Source organism: Eubalaena glacialis, chromosome 7, assembly GCF_028564815.1.
Source record: "Eubalaena glacialis isolate mEubGla1 chromosome 7, mEubGla1.1.hap2.+ XY, whole genome shotgun sequence".
NCBI lineage: Eukaryota > Metazoa > Chordata > Mammalia > Artiodactyla > Balaenidae > Eubalaena > Eubalaena glacialis.
The window spans coordinates 69,548,827-69,564,173 of record NC_083722.1 but is presented as its reverse complement, the minus strand read 5'-3'; the positions used below and the strand labels follow the sequence as shown (position 1 = coordinate 69,564,173).

The window sequence follows — 15,347 nt, the reverse complement described above, 5'->3', positions numbered from 1 at the left end:
GTTTCCATGCTTCAGTGTTTCCATTTGAATGGTGTTGGACATGGAGTAAGTGGATAATCATTAGGATAATAATTATTATATAATTATGTAAATGAGAAGTCAATCTGGTTCAGTAGTTTAAAAGCAGGGATCGTGGGGCAACACAGACCCAGAGAAAAATGCCAACTCAGCCATTCCTAGCTTGTATAAGCTTGGACAAGGAGTGCATCCTCGCTACCTCAATTTCCTCATCTGTATAATGGGCTTTAAGTGAGATAATGCATATGCAATTCTTAGCAAAGGTCTTGGCAGACAGTACTTCATTAATCAATAAAAGCTATTAGTAAGAACAATAATAATACATTGTCTCTAAGATTCTTTCAGCTCTGAGTATCTTTAATGGTCTTAAACAGGATAGAATTCTGACATTGAGAGAGGTCAGGGCCAGGCTTGGGTCACACAACAACCAGCAGGGAAGGGTGACAGGTAAGGAAGAAACCAAAGACCAGAGTCAGGTGTTTTTCTCTCATTTGTTTTCATCAGAGCTTCTTGCCAGCCTGGGAAACAGAGGTAGTTATATCCCTTTTACAGAGAAGGAAGTGGCTGAGAGTTTAAGGGACTTGACTGATGCCACAAGACGGCAACTGTGAGATGCAAAGAGCATCTACTGAGTGCCCTTTGTAGGCAAGTCAGCGTGGTGTGGGGGTGGGGCGGTGAGGTCCTGTGCCCTAGAGAGACCTGGGTCACCTCTGGCTCCACCTTCCCCACCTGTGCTACCTTGGGCAGGATACTGAACCTCTCTGAGTCTTAAGGTTCTCTTTTGTGCTGCGAGGGTGGTGATAACCTCATAGCGCGTTGTGACGCTGAGATAACACTTATAAAGCACCTGACTCATCATAAGCACCACACAGTGCCTGCCTTTCTTTCTTTTTAAAAAATGGCACTGGGCTCTGTCACAGTGGTAAAGGCCTTTGGTCTTTCTTGCCTCAACTTCTCCAACTGTAAAACAAGGTGCGGGCTCAGAGGTCTCTTCCATCGGACCCTTTGGGGTCTATGATGACTTCTTGGCAATAAGCTCTCCCTTCTCTTTCCATTTCCCCTTTTCGTATCAACTTTACATAGAATATGTCTTCTTAGCCTAGGTGCTGCTGAAACGTAAGGCATGCTGGCTCCACAGTATCCCAGAACCTACTGGCATCATTTTCACATCCCTGGATTCTGGGAAAGGAGGAGATTTCTAGAGAAGAGTAGTCACATTTCCTCTGGGACCCCTCCTTCCACCTAAGTCTGCAGCCTACAAGGAGTTAGAAGAGCTGTATGGTCCTGGTGGACCTAGTAAGCCACCTGCAGTGGAGTGGACAGTGGTGTGGACATGGAGGCAGGACCCTGACCTTCGCAGCTTCTGCTTTTCTTGTGTGCATGTGTGCACACACACACACGCACATACACACGCGTGCACACACACGTGCGCGCGCGCACACACACACACACACACTAGCAGGTCCTGTGATGGGGTTTAGCACCCAAGAGTTGAGAGGTGTGAGCTTCAGAGCCAGTTGGCCTGGGTTCAAATCTTGATGCTGTCACTTACTCACCTCTAGGACCCTGGGCAAATTAGTTAACCTCCTGTTCCTCCATTTTTCCATCTGTGAAAGGGCATAATAATAGTACCTACCATATCAGGGTTTTGTGACAATAACATGAGATAACCCATGAGAAGCATCTGAGGCCATGTCTGGTCTTGAGTAGGTGATCAAATACAGTTGGCTATTGTTACTGTTCCTGTGGGGCACAGGCTGAGGACAGTTCTCCTCTGAGTCTGACACTTTACTCAGCATGTAGGGAAATCCAGTATGGACTTTGTCTTGTTCAAAGAAAATGATACTACAAAGTTATGGAGGAAAATTTAAAGGAAAGTCCTGTCTGAACCAGATTTTAAAAAAAGTTCTGACTCCCTGACACTTTTGTGACAACAGCAAGCATGATCCCAGGTTCCCTCTCTCTCATTATCTTCCCCTCCCTCCCCCACCCTTCTGCACTTAAATGACAGCATTGAAAACCCATAGACACTGTGTTTTGCAGTCACAAAAGCAATAAAATTGGAAGGAAATTTGCAAGTCCATAGGTTGTCTTTAGATGGGAAAGTGGCATTTATCATCATTTCGAGGTAGTGGCAGCTGCAATGTTGAGAATTCAGGTGGCTGTCCTAAGTTCTGTAAAGGGGGGGCTAGCTGCCCCTAGGTCAGGGCTGTCTCTGTCCACTTCCCTGTGCTCGTTCATCCCAAAGCAATTCCCAGCAGCTCAGCCTGGTCCTCCAGACTTGACTTCCTGCACTCAGTGTCTACACATCTCCCACACTGCTCTCAGCCAGCAAGATCAACACGAATGAGAGCATGCTGCCACCCCACCCAGAGCCCCACAGCTCTGACAGCACAGGCAGTGGCTGCCAGGGCACTCACAATGTTGCCAATCTGGAGCATGGCTTCGAAAGCGGGACTCATGCCGTAGTGCTCCACAGCCATGAAGATGGTGTTCACCACAATGCACAGGGTGATTGTGAGCTCTGCAAAGGGGTCCGTCACAATCGTGAAGAGAAGGGTCTTAAGCTTCACCCACGTGGGGCAGCAATCCCAGATCAGATACTTCTGAGCCAAGCTGGTCAAGCAGGGTGGGCACCTCTGTTTAGACTCCTCGAGTTCTGCATCACAGGTGTGGTCAATGACAGCTGTCAGCCGGGCATGGACTCAGACCCCCACCCCATGGCCAGCCTCTAGACCTTGTCATTACTTATAACTACCACCTCCCATCTCCACTTCAGCACTCACCCTTTTCCTCCTTTTTGAGCCCCTGTAGTCTAGCAAGTGCAACCCAACCTCTGTCCCCATTCAGTCCTCCAAACCATGGACCGTACACTTTTTAACCATCCATCGCATAGGTCGTGTCTTTGCTTCTCAACTTACCCAGCTTACATTTCACGTCCACCCCCTTTATACTCCCTTGCAGACACATCAGTTCCCTTGCCCTCTCCCCCCTCCATTGCACTTGCCTGGCAAAACCCCAACTCTGAATAAACCCAGCATGCAGACGACTCTGTACCTGAGCCCAACCAACTGAACCTGGTTGGAAAATATCCACAACCATGCTGACTGGTCCCAGCTTGTCACTGCCCAGAAATCCTGCCGTGTTTCTCCATTTCATTCCTTCAATCTTCCAGACCAGCATTTCTCTCTATCTTCCCTCTCCTCCAACCTCTCCCTCCTCCTTCTCCTCTCTAATCCTCACTCTCTGCTGATGAGTAATTATTAGTTATCCATGAGGAAAAATGACAACAACACTGTTGTTACTAGAATAGGTACACATTTCTCAAAACACAAACTCAGTTATGCAAGAAATGTAGCTTACGGGGTTTTTTCTCCCGTAACTGAATTCAATTTATACTTCAAGTCTCCAACCAGGGGACTTTGTTTTGGTTAATTCAACGTCTGTTACTACTTCGTTATCTGAAGTTGTGCCTGAGTTCTGGGGAGCTGAAGGTTGGTGGAGGGTTGAGCTGGTCCTAAGTCATTGCCAGGTGTATTTCACTTGAGTCATCAATGTTCCCATCTGGTCGCCGCTGGTGGGAGAGCCATAGAGATGGCTGTTCCCTCTTTGCCTCTCACTCATCTCCTTCTGCAGCCTTCAATGGGAACAAGGTGATCATCCAGATACTCTCCTGTCATGCTGGGGTCACAGGGCACCCTTTGAGGCTGCCTCAGTTCTTCTCTACCCAGGTATGTTACCGGCCCATTCTACCCTATGGTTTCTGTGTCACGCTAGGCATGAGGGTCTCTGTCTAAGACTTGCCGCCTCCGGCTTCACCTAGAAAGTAAGGTACAGATTGGCTCTGTTTTCAAATCCCTCAAACATTTTGTTGTTGTTGTTGTCTGTTGTCCACCATGCCCTCCCCTGCAGTTAGAATTCAGCCCAGGGCTGGGAGGAGAGCACACAGGGCCCCTTCTCAGGGACACACCAACATCCAAGCTCCTTTCTCCATCTTCCAGCACAGGACATTATAAATTTGTCCAGAGGAGATGAATAACTGGATATGACTAAGGCCATGTTTTCCATGCCCTGAGGCAAAAGAAAGGCTGGATAAGAAGACAGGTCTTATACTCAGGGTGAGAAGGATATAGCCGTGCTCTTTGGTACTTGAGTGCCAGGTGGCCATTCGCTTCCTCCACCCCGTGGCTTGGTGTAAGCAGTTAGAATTTAGATCCATCCCTGGGGAGGCTGAGTGGATTCCCACCTGATTGATGGAACCCTGAATTGACAAGGATTTAGTTAAACTGAAGGATTAATTTACTTAAATTGCCTTCTAATGTTCAGCATGAGCTTGAGACAGAAATTAAGTTATAACCGTAAAAGTCACGGCCATGAAACACATGGGAACAATTTTTCCATGTTTGAAAATTAAAGACTGTTAAATTTCTTGCATGCCTGAGTGGTAGCTTGAAATTCTCTGTGCCAGCTGGATCACTTTTTAAAATCTAGTTTTGTGAATACATATGAAGCAGATGTTAATTTGAACAAGAAATGAACTAGAGCATTTCATTCATTGGAGTCTATTGTTTTTGAAAATTTATCCACATTTTAAAAACCACACTGATAAAGGGTAATGGGAACAAGGGCATAAAAAAGAGGAGTATCCCAGGACACAGAGATGGGTGCCCTTTGACACAGGTTTGGGGCATCCCATCTTCTGCTCATATGGGGACTCCTCATGGCACAGTGAATGGAAGGTCCAATGAGCAATACTTACCCTCGAGGACAGAGGTCATGATACTGACAACGCTCATTGCCCTTTGGGCTCGGAAAGGTTCATTCAAGTATTCTGCTGTCAGGTAAGTCTTCTGTCCTGCATCAAATGCCTGCTGGGACACAAACAGAGTCAAGACATTCCCCTAAAGTCTTCAGTGGCAAAAACAGATCACTCAGCCTCTTATTGGCCTGTCTCAGGTGGTTGCAAGCTGCCCAGTGAAGCTACGGTCCTCTGCAGTCATGCTTGGAGTAAAGGGGCTACTCCATAAACTTGGGGTAAGAGCTCAGATGTGAGGAACAGGACACGGAGCTGGGGTGCAACCAGAGACTGAGTTCGTAGCTAAAAGATGACCTGGCCTCACCTGAGGCTTTGCAGAGTCCTTCCCTAAGACAGGTTCCTGGGCACCAGGGTGGGGAGGGGGCTGTCTCAAGGGTCTCTGAGGTTTCTACCAAAGGATGGTGGGAGTTGCAGGGGCATCAGGCCAGGCAGTCATTATTGGACTTCTGCCGGGCCGCGCATATGACATTTACAGAGAATTCCTACTCCACGATAGGCTTCCTTGACCTCCCTCCTAAGAGGCCTATTTCTCTCCCCAACATATGACCCAGTTCCAATTCCACATGGTCTCTCTCTTTCTGAGGGAATATTTGTGTGTCTTGATTGTTCAATTCTTAGTTTCTGACACAATCCTTTTGACTCTTCTCTCTCTGGGCCTTTATTGGAGGTTCTGTCTGGGTTCTGTGCCAGGGCCCTAACTCTAGTCACACACTTACCCTGGATGTGGGGAGTCCCAGGCCCATCGTAGCTGACTCAGCACTGCACAAACCATTCAGAATCCAAATTCAACAAGCATTTATTGAGCATTTGCTGTAGGTGAAGCTCATAGGTATATAGTACATATAAAGAAAGTTTAGAAATTTCTCAACCATGAGGACTCAACAAAAGGTTCTAGCATCTACTGCTGTTAGTGATCAGACGTGTACATAAATGAAGGCACTTTGTGATTCCATTTAACCCTTCAGCCATTTAGAAACCTTTTTATAAGGTCTTTATAAGGGGAGACATGGAGGCTTGAAGAATTTAAGGGACTTGCTAAAGGTGACTCACTTGGTAAATGGCACAGCTGTGACTGATGTTCAGGTCCATGTGACATGGAAGGGCTTAAAGAGTTAATCTTGCACTAGCCAGATAATTTCACTAAAATGAATCAAGGCTGGAATATCCAGGAAAGTGGTAATCCACAGAGCAATAACACGGTTTCCTGAATGACGCATTTTCTAGAGAGTTAAAGTACCTCCAAGAGGACCCTGCAGCCTGGCTTTGACTTGAGGACTTTGGGTTGGCGATTCTCTTGGTAGGTCTTGGAGACCTACCCTCTACCATCTCTGCTCTGCTCTGTACCCACGGAGGGTGACCTGGGCAAACTGCATCACCCTCACCGTCTGGTTCTGGTTAGGTTTGGCCAGTGGTAGGCACAGACAAGAGATCAGAGGCTGGGAGGAGAGAGGAGCTGGCTATCTGTCAGCTGGCTTCTTCCCTGCTGGGCTGTGGCTGGGCCACCTTCCATCAGGCTGCCTCTCACATAAAGGGGCAGGTCTTGCTGGGCTCTGGTCCTTCCCCTCACTCCTTCAGCCTAGGCTTATTACAGCTTCCCACTGTGGCTAGTTCCTCAGTGCCTCACTGCCCCTTTTTAGTTCCTGAGCCCAGCGCACATCTCTGTAAATACTTCTATAAACCCTCTCCACTTGCCCACTGCAGTGGTTCATCTGTTTCTTGCTGGGACCCTGAATCCCATGCATCCAGTCAGAGATGGAGCTAAGGTAACTCTGTAAGACTTATCCAAGTCACTAGAGCCATATAATGGTCAGCTCACAAGTCGGTTTGTAAACCACTGTGTGTCCTGGGCTGGCCAGAGGGCAAAAAACAACAACAACAACAAAAAACAAAATGAAAAAACACTAGAAGCATCATTACTGAAGTTGGAGGGAGAGCTTAAATTAAATCACAGCTCCAATCCAATGAGGAGTCCCTGATTTGCCATTACACTCTGTGATTATTCTATTAAGAGTGCTGGCCAGTTAGTCACTGTTGCCTAATTTGTGCATTTTGGCAAGTTATTGCTTCTCCAAGTAAAGTCAGGGATACTTCTGCTAGGATCTGTCCAGGGCCCCTCCCAGGATTTCTCTGAGTCTTAATTGTCAAGCCCAAGGTAGTTTGCACAGAGTCACAGGCAAGAAGGGAACAACCTTTAATTTTTTTTCATACTCATCCAGGAAGCAAACAGGCCTATTTCTAAAGCAGTGATAGTGAGTAGGGACAGAGAAACTCTGGGGGAAAAAAATGATATCAACTGGAAAATAGTCTGTATCACCGTCCTGCAGAGTAAACCAGAAAACCTGTTCGATCTCAGTTAAACCCAATCTCTCCCTCTGGATCTCACCTGCCTTGTCTGTAAAATGGGGGTAGATGGGAGGTGCTGGGCAGAGTGATGTCTAAAGGATCCTTCCATGGGTGACACTCAGGGCTTCTTGGCCTGAGGCCTCTAGCTGGAGAGCAGCCCCAAAGAGTCTGGAGCATTCACAAACTCACCGAGACTTCGATGGCTCCAGGGGCAAGCTCACCAGTGGGCAATGTGGAGGGTCCATCTTCTCCACGCCCTAAGCCAGGGTTGGGAGTTTGAGGCAGTGGACTCCTAGGGAGGGGGCCTTGCTGGCTTGCATCCCTACCCAGCAGCAGAGAGCCCCGAAGGCTTTCACGATCTCCAGGAAAGACTCCATCATCTGTGACCCCATCAGGGAATGAGATGTCTCGGCCAGGGGCCTGGAAATGGAACACACTGCCATGGCTAGCCTGGTGTCTCCCAGAGGTGAGGCTAGGAAAGACTGGGCATTGCCCCAAAAGAGCAAGAAAGAAGGCAGGCTGGAAGATCATCCTGCAGGCAAATCTGGAACCCAACACTTCCCCCCCCCCACCCCCACTCCCACCTCCCTGCCCTCAGCCTCATGACCTTCCCATGGAAAATTAAAGACACAGACCTATGGGGTATTCTAGGTATACATGGGGAGAGAAGAGAGGAAAAGAATATTCTTGACACAGCCTGGGAAAGGGCCGAGATCAAAAAGAGATTGCAAGGTGCTCAAGATCAGCAAATAGGTCATCATGGCCAAGGATGTGTCAGAGGACAACCTTGTCACCCGGATGGGTCAGTTGTTTGCCAGCCTTTGGCCATGGTGCTGGACAAAGGTATCTTAAGTTCCCTGCTTCAATGCAAAGTTGTGACTTCAGTAGACAGTTATGTATACCAGTATAGGAACAAGCTTAGTAAAGGGTTGTTGAACAAACAAGTGCTCTTACTTTCTGAAAATTAGGTTTGACAATTCATTAGATCCAGCCTATATTGGTGTGAGAGTTTGTTTTGCAAAGGAGGAGATAAGAGCTTTGTAATATAATGAGCTTCTAGGATCCCTCGAGGCAAACATTGAGCAGTCAACAATGGGGAGATTGAAGGGAGAGTTGCAGCCTAATTTCCTGGAAGAATAGTGCCATTCCTCCAAATCAATAAACATTTCCCATCAAAATCTTCCTCCGAGGGAACTGTGTGGCATACAGCTGCCAGAGGAAAGGAGCTAATTCAGAGGTCCAGAGCCCCTGGAGAGTTAGTGTGCTGGGTTGGCTAGTTCCCACGACCACGATCTTGACCAGACAAGTTATCAAGTCTGTCCTCAGCTCATAGAAAGTGTTTCTAAAATCTAAATACTGACTTCCTATCAAACTCTGATCATAATGCTGAATTTTTCCCCCTTCCTTAATTCCTTTTATTTACTAAATTACTAAAGTTGGGACACTTTATCAATTAAAGCTCTCCTGACCTATCCCCCTCTCCCACAGAAGTGAAATTTGCTTTCTTGATCATTTGGAGCCCAGTCCTGTTCAACAACCATCACTGTAATTCGGTATTAAAGTCCCCCACAGCACTAGGGACTTCCCTGGTGGCACAGTGGTTAAGAATCCGCCTGCCAATGCAGGGGACATGGGTTCTATCCCTGGTCCAGGAAGATCCCAGATGCCACAGGGCAACTAAGCCCGTGCGCCACAACTACTGAGCCTGCACTCTGGAGCCTGCGAGCCACAACTACTGAAGCCCGCGCGCCTAGAGCCCATGCTCCGCAACAAGAGAAGCCCGCGCACCGCAACGAAGAGTAGCCCCCGCTCACCGCAACTAGAGAAAGTCCGTGCGCAGCAACGAAGACCCAACACAGCCAAAAATAAATTAATTAATTAATTAATTTAAAAAACACAGCGCTTTTTGCCTAGAATATATGTCCAAGGACATTGAACTCATAAAAATCCACGAATCCTTCCCACTTTTGAAGCAAAGGAACAGAATTGGTAGATCCTTATTAAAGATGGGACAACTGAGTTATATGCACTTGGGCACTAAGCAAACCAAGAAACTAAGAAGAAAATTTTGGTCCCGTATTTGACAAGCAGTGCCTCCTTGGCCACCAACTAATATTTCACAATTAACCTATTTGACAAATGGTGGACAATGAGCTCTGAATCTAAAAATCGGACGTGCCTTAAAAATGCAACCTCCAAGCAAACCAACTGGTTTCCTGTGTGTTCCCTGAAACCCCTGCTGTGTCTCTCTGCTAAGTGCTACCCCCAACCTCTCTCTCATTACTGCTGGTCAGAAAATGGCTTTTTATTAAAACTTCCTATGGTCTATTTACTACAATAACACACCCGGGAAAGAAGGAAGAGGATGCCTTATTGAATGGACTCCAGTCAATCAGTTAGCATTAAGGAAGTACCCAAACAATGCCTCCCTGTCTTTGCACAAACATGATCTCCTTTCTGCCTGGAAAATATTCCTCCCCAAACCCTCCCAGTCGTCAATTACTGGAGGACCCCCCTACTCACTGTTTACTATTCACTTAAATTATCCCCTCCTCCATGAAGCCTTTCCTGATACACCCTCGCCCTCATAAGAGTAGATGTTTCCTCTTCTATTCCCCAAACACCATCTATGTGTCCCTAATAAAGCACTCAACACACAGCTATTTTTATATCTTCCTCCTCCACCCAAATGGAAGTCCTTGGGAAATGGACTGTGTTTTAGTCAACTCTTTATACCAAGCACCTAGTGTTGTTGAATTAACAAAACATGGTTCCTCTTTTTCCTTTTGAAGGTAAACCTAGCTGGAGACACAAGCACACAGACACACACCAGGCAACTATTGGACATCCAAGTGCTAATCTGTGTGAGGCTGACTGAATAGGAGAAATTAAAGCCCAATTCAGAGTGTCACTGACATGTCCACGGAAGCCGTGATTCATCCTGTTCCATGGTTGTCAGAGCCCTAGTCAAATCCCCTTTGAAACAGCTTCTGAACTGTGCCCTGTCCATATCAGGTGCTGCTCAAAAGAGGCAGAGCAAGAAAGGGAAGGGCACAGACTGATAAATGTTGAAGTGTCGGTGTCACTGAGGTCAGTGTGCATGGGAGTGTGTCTGTGTATGTCCATGCGCACAGAAGTCTGGGGGTTGTAGAGATCCTATTCCAAAAAGTAGAACATCCTTCAGAGGAGCACAAGGAAAAGAGATCGGGAGGGAAGTGAGTGTCAGCAGCCTTGAAAAATAGCCATGTTGATGCCCTTTCCCGTACTGTTATGGTGGGATCTACTCTACCACAAAGGGCCTGTGGAAAGGGTATATTTGGGGTACATAGGACTTTCAAGGGAGAAGGAGCTAGTGGGAGGAAACTTGGTGAGTACAGGGAATCTTGGAGTAGGAGGTAGCGGGTTATGATGGTGGGGAGAATTGCTACAGGGTCTGAAGTGAGGTACTGCAGTTATTCCCAGGTTGGATTGTTATCACAGAGACAGGTGCTGGGATCTCCTGTGCCAACAGTAGGTGAGAATTTGAGCTGCAGGGGCTGAGGCATGAGGTCAGAAAGAAGCTTGTAAATGATTTCAGCACCACGAACAAGGACCCCACTCCTGCTCCAGAATTGCAGATCAGAGTGTCAGAAGGAAGCTGACCCTTGATGTCCACAGGTCCACAGACACCTCAAGGTCATCATGTTCAAGGTCACCTACAATCCAGGGTTCTTCTCCAGTGCTACTGCTTTAGAATCACCACCTACCTAACTGCCCAATCTGGAAACCTGGGAGGCATTTTGGACTTCTCCCTTCTTTTTCAACATTCCACAGCCCCAATCTTGTTGATTCCCTCGAGACCCCATAAAAGTCTTTATAATCCACCCTCTTCCCCATCCATAATGCCCCTGTCCTAGTTTAGGCCACCACTGGTTGGGGGGCATGGCGGGCAGGGTCTGGATTATCAAAACATCCTCCTAGTCTCTGTGCCTCCAGATATCTCTCTGCTACAAACCTCTTCCCACTTCAGCATACTGTCCATGGCAGCTGGAAAGGTGGGTCACCTTTAAGGCACAAACCTGAGGCCCTTACCATTCTGTGCTCGTTGTAAGACTCAGACTGGAGTGACTTGTTGTCGTCTGTGGAGCCCTCTGCCACCCTTGGCTTCATTCTGTGCCTTCTCACACTGGCATTTTTGGAGGCCAAAGGGGATCCATTGTGGGAGTGGAGAGAGGCTGTGTCAACCCCCAGGGCTGCCAGCACCTGAAAGGAGAGAACAGCAGTATCTGGATGAGCTTAGCATAAATGTGTGTCCCCCAGACATGGGGTGTCACAGAGGAGATGGCATCTAAACCAGAGGAGATCAGGATTAGGACCTGGGTGGTGGTTGGATTGAGACATGGCAGGAAGAGTCACCTCTGGGTCACCTCCCTCATTCACACCCTGTAGTAAACTCTGTTGATGCCCTGTCCAGATCTCTTTTACCAGGTCAGTACCCTCATCTCAGGCTGCTTGAATGTTAGTTACTAATGGGTTACAGCTGCAGGATTTGCAGAAAACTTTCTTTGACTATACATTTGGCTGGAGCAAGTATGGAGGTACAAAGGGCCAGCGTTCTTGCCTCCAGGTAGGGATAACCCTGTGGAACAAGTCATGCCCTGGAGCTCCCCATGAGATCAGGCCAAAGGTAGTATCTAGCTGAGGCCACTTCCTTGTTTAATTCTTCCCCTGTCCCATCCTGCTTCCTTCAGTCTCCTCCTAAGAGCACCCCTCAATGAATTACTTGCACAGGCTCTTCATTCAATTTTTGTGTGAAAATCTAACCTAAGATGGTCCCTGAGATAAGATGAATCTTCCTATGGTTCCCTGAAGTGACAGTCTTACTCTAAGAGGCTACTCCAGATATCTGCCCAACAGTGTACAACCTGCAACAGATTTCACAAAGATCCACCCCTCACTGACCTCCTGCTCCATCCGGAGCACCTCAAGGGCCTCCTGGAACTTCTTCTCCTTGGCTTCAATTTCATCAATGGTTGCCTGGTTCTGCTCCTCATATGCCATGGTGACCACAGCCAAGATCAAATTGACCAGGTAGAAAGATCCCAGGAAGATAACAAGCACAAAAAAAAACATATAGATTTTCCCAGAAGCCCTCAGGGTCTGCAGATTCAAAAGAAAGAAGAGAGACTTGTACCTAGAGAACTTGGGCCCCTGACATGGTCAGGGTCCTCCAGGAAGAATGTAGCCATGCAGCCAATGCCCCAGCCTCCAACTGAGTCTGTATGGGGACATGCAGATCAATACCTGCTGGTAGAGGCGTTCCCAGGAATCCTGTGTCATGAGGCGGAACAGTGAGAGGAAAGCCCAAGCAAAGGAGTCAAAGCTGGTATAGTTAAAATCTGGGTTGTCAGATGTTTTAAGACAGAAATAACCTTCAGGGCAGTGGCTGCAGCAAGAACAGAGAAGGTTGTCAATTGCACAGCCTCCCACTTACTGGGGGCAAGACAGTCCAGGGCTGTGGGAAGACCTGAGGGTTTGAAGTCAAAGACTGGAGTTCAAGGCCTAGTCTACCTCTTATTAGCTGAGTGACCTTGGACATTCAGTCTCTTTAGGTCTCAGTTTCTCTTGCCCATTAAATGGAGACGATAATGTTAGGGAATTACTGACTCAAACCACCCATCCTGGCCAGGTTAGAACCGCTTACGAGAGTTGTCTCACAACAAGAGGTCTCAATAAGGAACACAGAACCGACAAGCTGCCGCCAAAACCAACCAGAAGAATTTGGGAGGGGAAAAAAGGACGGAGGAGGCGCCAACCCATAATAGTCCTGCAAACCTCCCAGAAACCCTCGTGATGGATACTGTCTTGACTGAGAGATGTGTGTGCAGCCAGGAAGGGCCCTGAGTCAGACCAAATATGGGCACAAGCAAAATGATTGGCCAGAGGCAACCCAGAAAGCTAACCCCACCTCCATAAATCCTGAGACCGCGAGCCACGAGGCAGAGCAGTTCTCCTGGGTTCCCTACCCAGCTGCTGTCTGCTTAAGCACTCATTTACAAAAAAGTCTTTTATTTTGTCAATATGCACATGTTTCCTCAGACGATTCTTTTTTTTTTTGGCTGCTTTGGGTCTTCGTCGCTGCACACGGGCTTTTCTCTAGTGGCGAGCAGGGGCTACCCTTCGTTGCGGTGCGCAGGCTTCTCATTGCGGTGGCTTCTCTTGTTGTGGAGCATGGGCTCTAGGCGCACGGGCTTCAGTAGTTGTGGTACATGGGCTCAGCAGTTGTGGCTCGCGGGCTCTAGAGCGCAGGCTCAGTAGTTGTGGCACACGGGCTTAGTTGCTCTGTGGCATGTGGGATCTTCCTGGACCAGGGATCGAACCCGTGTCCCCTGCATTGGCAGGCGGATTCTTAACCACTGTGCCACCAGGGAAGTCCCTACGATTCATTTCTGAGTGTTAGACATGAGCTCATCTCGGGTCCTAGAAGAGGTACCACCCCCTCCCCGCCCCACCCCACCCTGGTAACATAATACCTTCACATCAGAGTTTCATGCAAAGGGAAATTGCCTGGAGAAGGCTAGCTGGCTGCCCAGACATGACCCCATAAGATGGTGAGCTCCTTGCAAATTGACACCAGGGGAGGCAGAGTCAGTAAAACCTGAGCCAGTTGGCATCACCTGCAGAGTTGTCTTTCAAAGGAGGACTCACAATTAGCCAAGTTCACTGACCAATTACATGCAACAATCAAAACACCACTTTCCAATAACTGAGCACGTACTGTGTGCCTCTCTCTCTCCTAAGTGCTTTACAAATGCTATAATTTAATCATCTCAATAATCCTTTTTTAAAAAGCAGATGTGGAAGCTGGGGTTCAGAGAGAAGAAGTCAGCTGTCTAAAAGCACACAGATGCCAATGGATTTATTTAAAAGGAGAAATATAACTGTCAAGTAGTTTATGAAGACTGACCTATGAAGGAAGGCCAAATTGAAGATGACTGCCTGGTGAGCACTGGGATGGGGAGGGCTGCACTGCCCTCTCTGTCATAATAAGAGGGTGAGTTGGTATAGGGAAGCATCTCTAAGCTTGGGGCATGTGAGTGCTCCCCTGCACCCCAGTGAGATGGCCTGGTTGAGGAGACAGTAACGCCTTTTTTGTAGTTCGGGATTCTACTTCAGGATTCCTCCACCAACACCAACCCTGCGGGGTCTTCTTATTCCAGACATCCATACAAACACACATCCAGGAACCCACACAATTGATTAGGGCCTGACAACTTCATTATAACTAAATCCCAATTCTGTCTCCAACCTTGGTTGGAGATTTACGAGTTTCCAGACTCTGTAGACCCACATATAAAGACAGTCTCTTGGTTCTGCTCTCCCAAGGAGCTAGTTAACCCATTACCTGTAGGTTTGCTAGTTAATACTAAGGGCAGCCTATTTCTATGTCTGCCATAGAACACCACTATAGCTGCTACACATCAACAGCTAACTGCTCAGAGAATTAAATGAGACCACAGTGCAAAGGCTCTTGCAAGGTGCCTTCAGCATAGCAAATGTTGTATGTAAAATGCAGAAATAAATTTCTTGGTGTTTTTAATCTGAAGCTACCAAAAAGATGGACTAGAATAATGTATGTGAAAGAATGCTGAAAATCATCAAGTATTTCCTGGTACTTGTTCTCCACTTTGAGACCCTGGACTTTCTCCCTGCAGTGTCACTGGTCAGTGTGGGCTTTTGCTCAGGGCTCTGGCTTCTCTGCAGCTCAGCACAGAACCCAGGTTCGGTGTTCACAGCATGCCTGTCAGGGCTCATTCTGCCCATCATCTAAGCTGGCCTCTACTTAACATCCCAGCCCTATCCACTCCTTCCCCGCCTGGCCAGGACCTATGCAGCAGGATAGCTGGTCTCTCTCGGAGTTGGAGGGGGGCCCCATGGATGGACCCCACAGCTTTACCACAGTCAGTGCATGGGCTACTGTGGAACCATCCTCATGAGAAATGCCATTATCCAGACAGGAGGAGGACACTGACGGGTCCTCGGTTTCAATTTAAGTCAAAGGCAAATGAAAACTGACGTCAGAACAACCCTCTTCCTGAACTCAAGAACCAAATGCTAAGTGCATTCGTGAAGAAAGAGGCCAAGGGGCCTGTGTTGCTCAAATTCTCCTGTTAGTCCCACCCCTCAGCTC

At 47.7% G+C, this 15,347-nt stretch overlaps 1 protein-coding gene across 1 annotated transcript in view; it reads right to left on the bottom strand.

The window, feature by feature from the left end:
- SCN10A (sodium voltage-gated channel alpha subunit 10) overlaps positions 1-15,347 on the bottom strand; it is a 74,371-nt gene that overhangs the window by 35,012 nt on the left and 24,012 nt on the right. The window contains exons 8-12 of the mRNA XM_061197467.1: positions 12,461-12,602; positions 12,119-12,316; positions 11,249-11,419; positions 4,778-4,886; positions 2,439-2,677 (exon numbers count right to left, since the gene is read on the bottom strand). Coding sequence (XP_061053450.1) covers positions 2,439-2,677; positions 4,778-4,886; positions 11,249-11,419; positions 12,119-12,316; positions 12,461-12,602 — 859 coding nt within the window. The remainder of the gene's footprint in view (positions 1-2,438; positions 2,678-4,777; positions 4,887-11,248; positions 11,420-12,118; positions 12,317-12,460; positions 12,603-15,347) is intronic.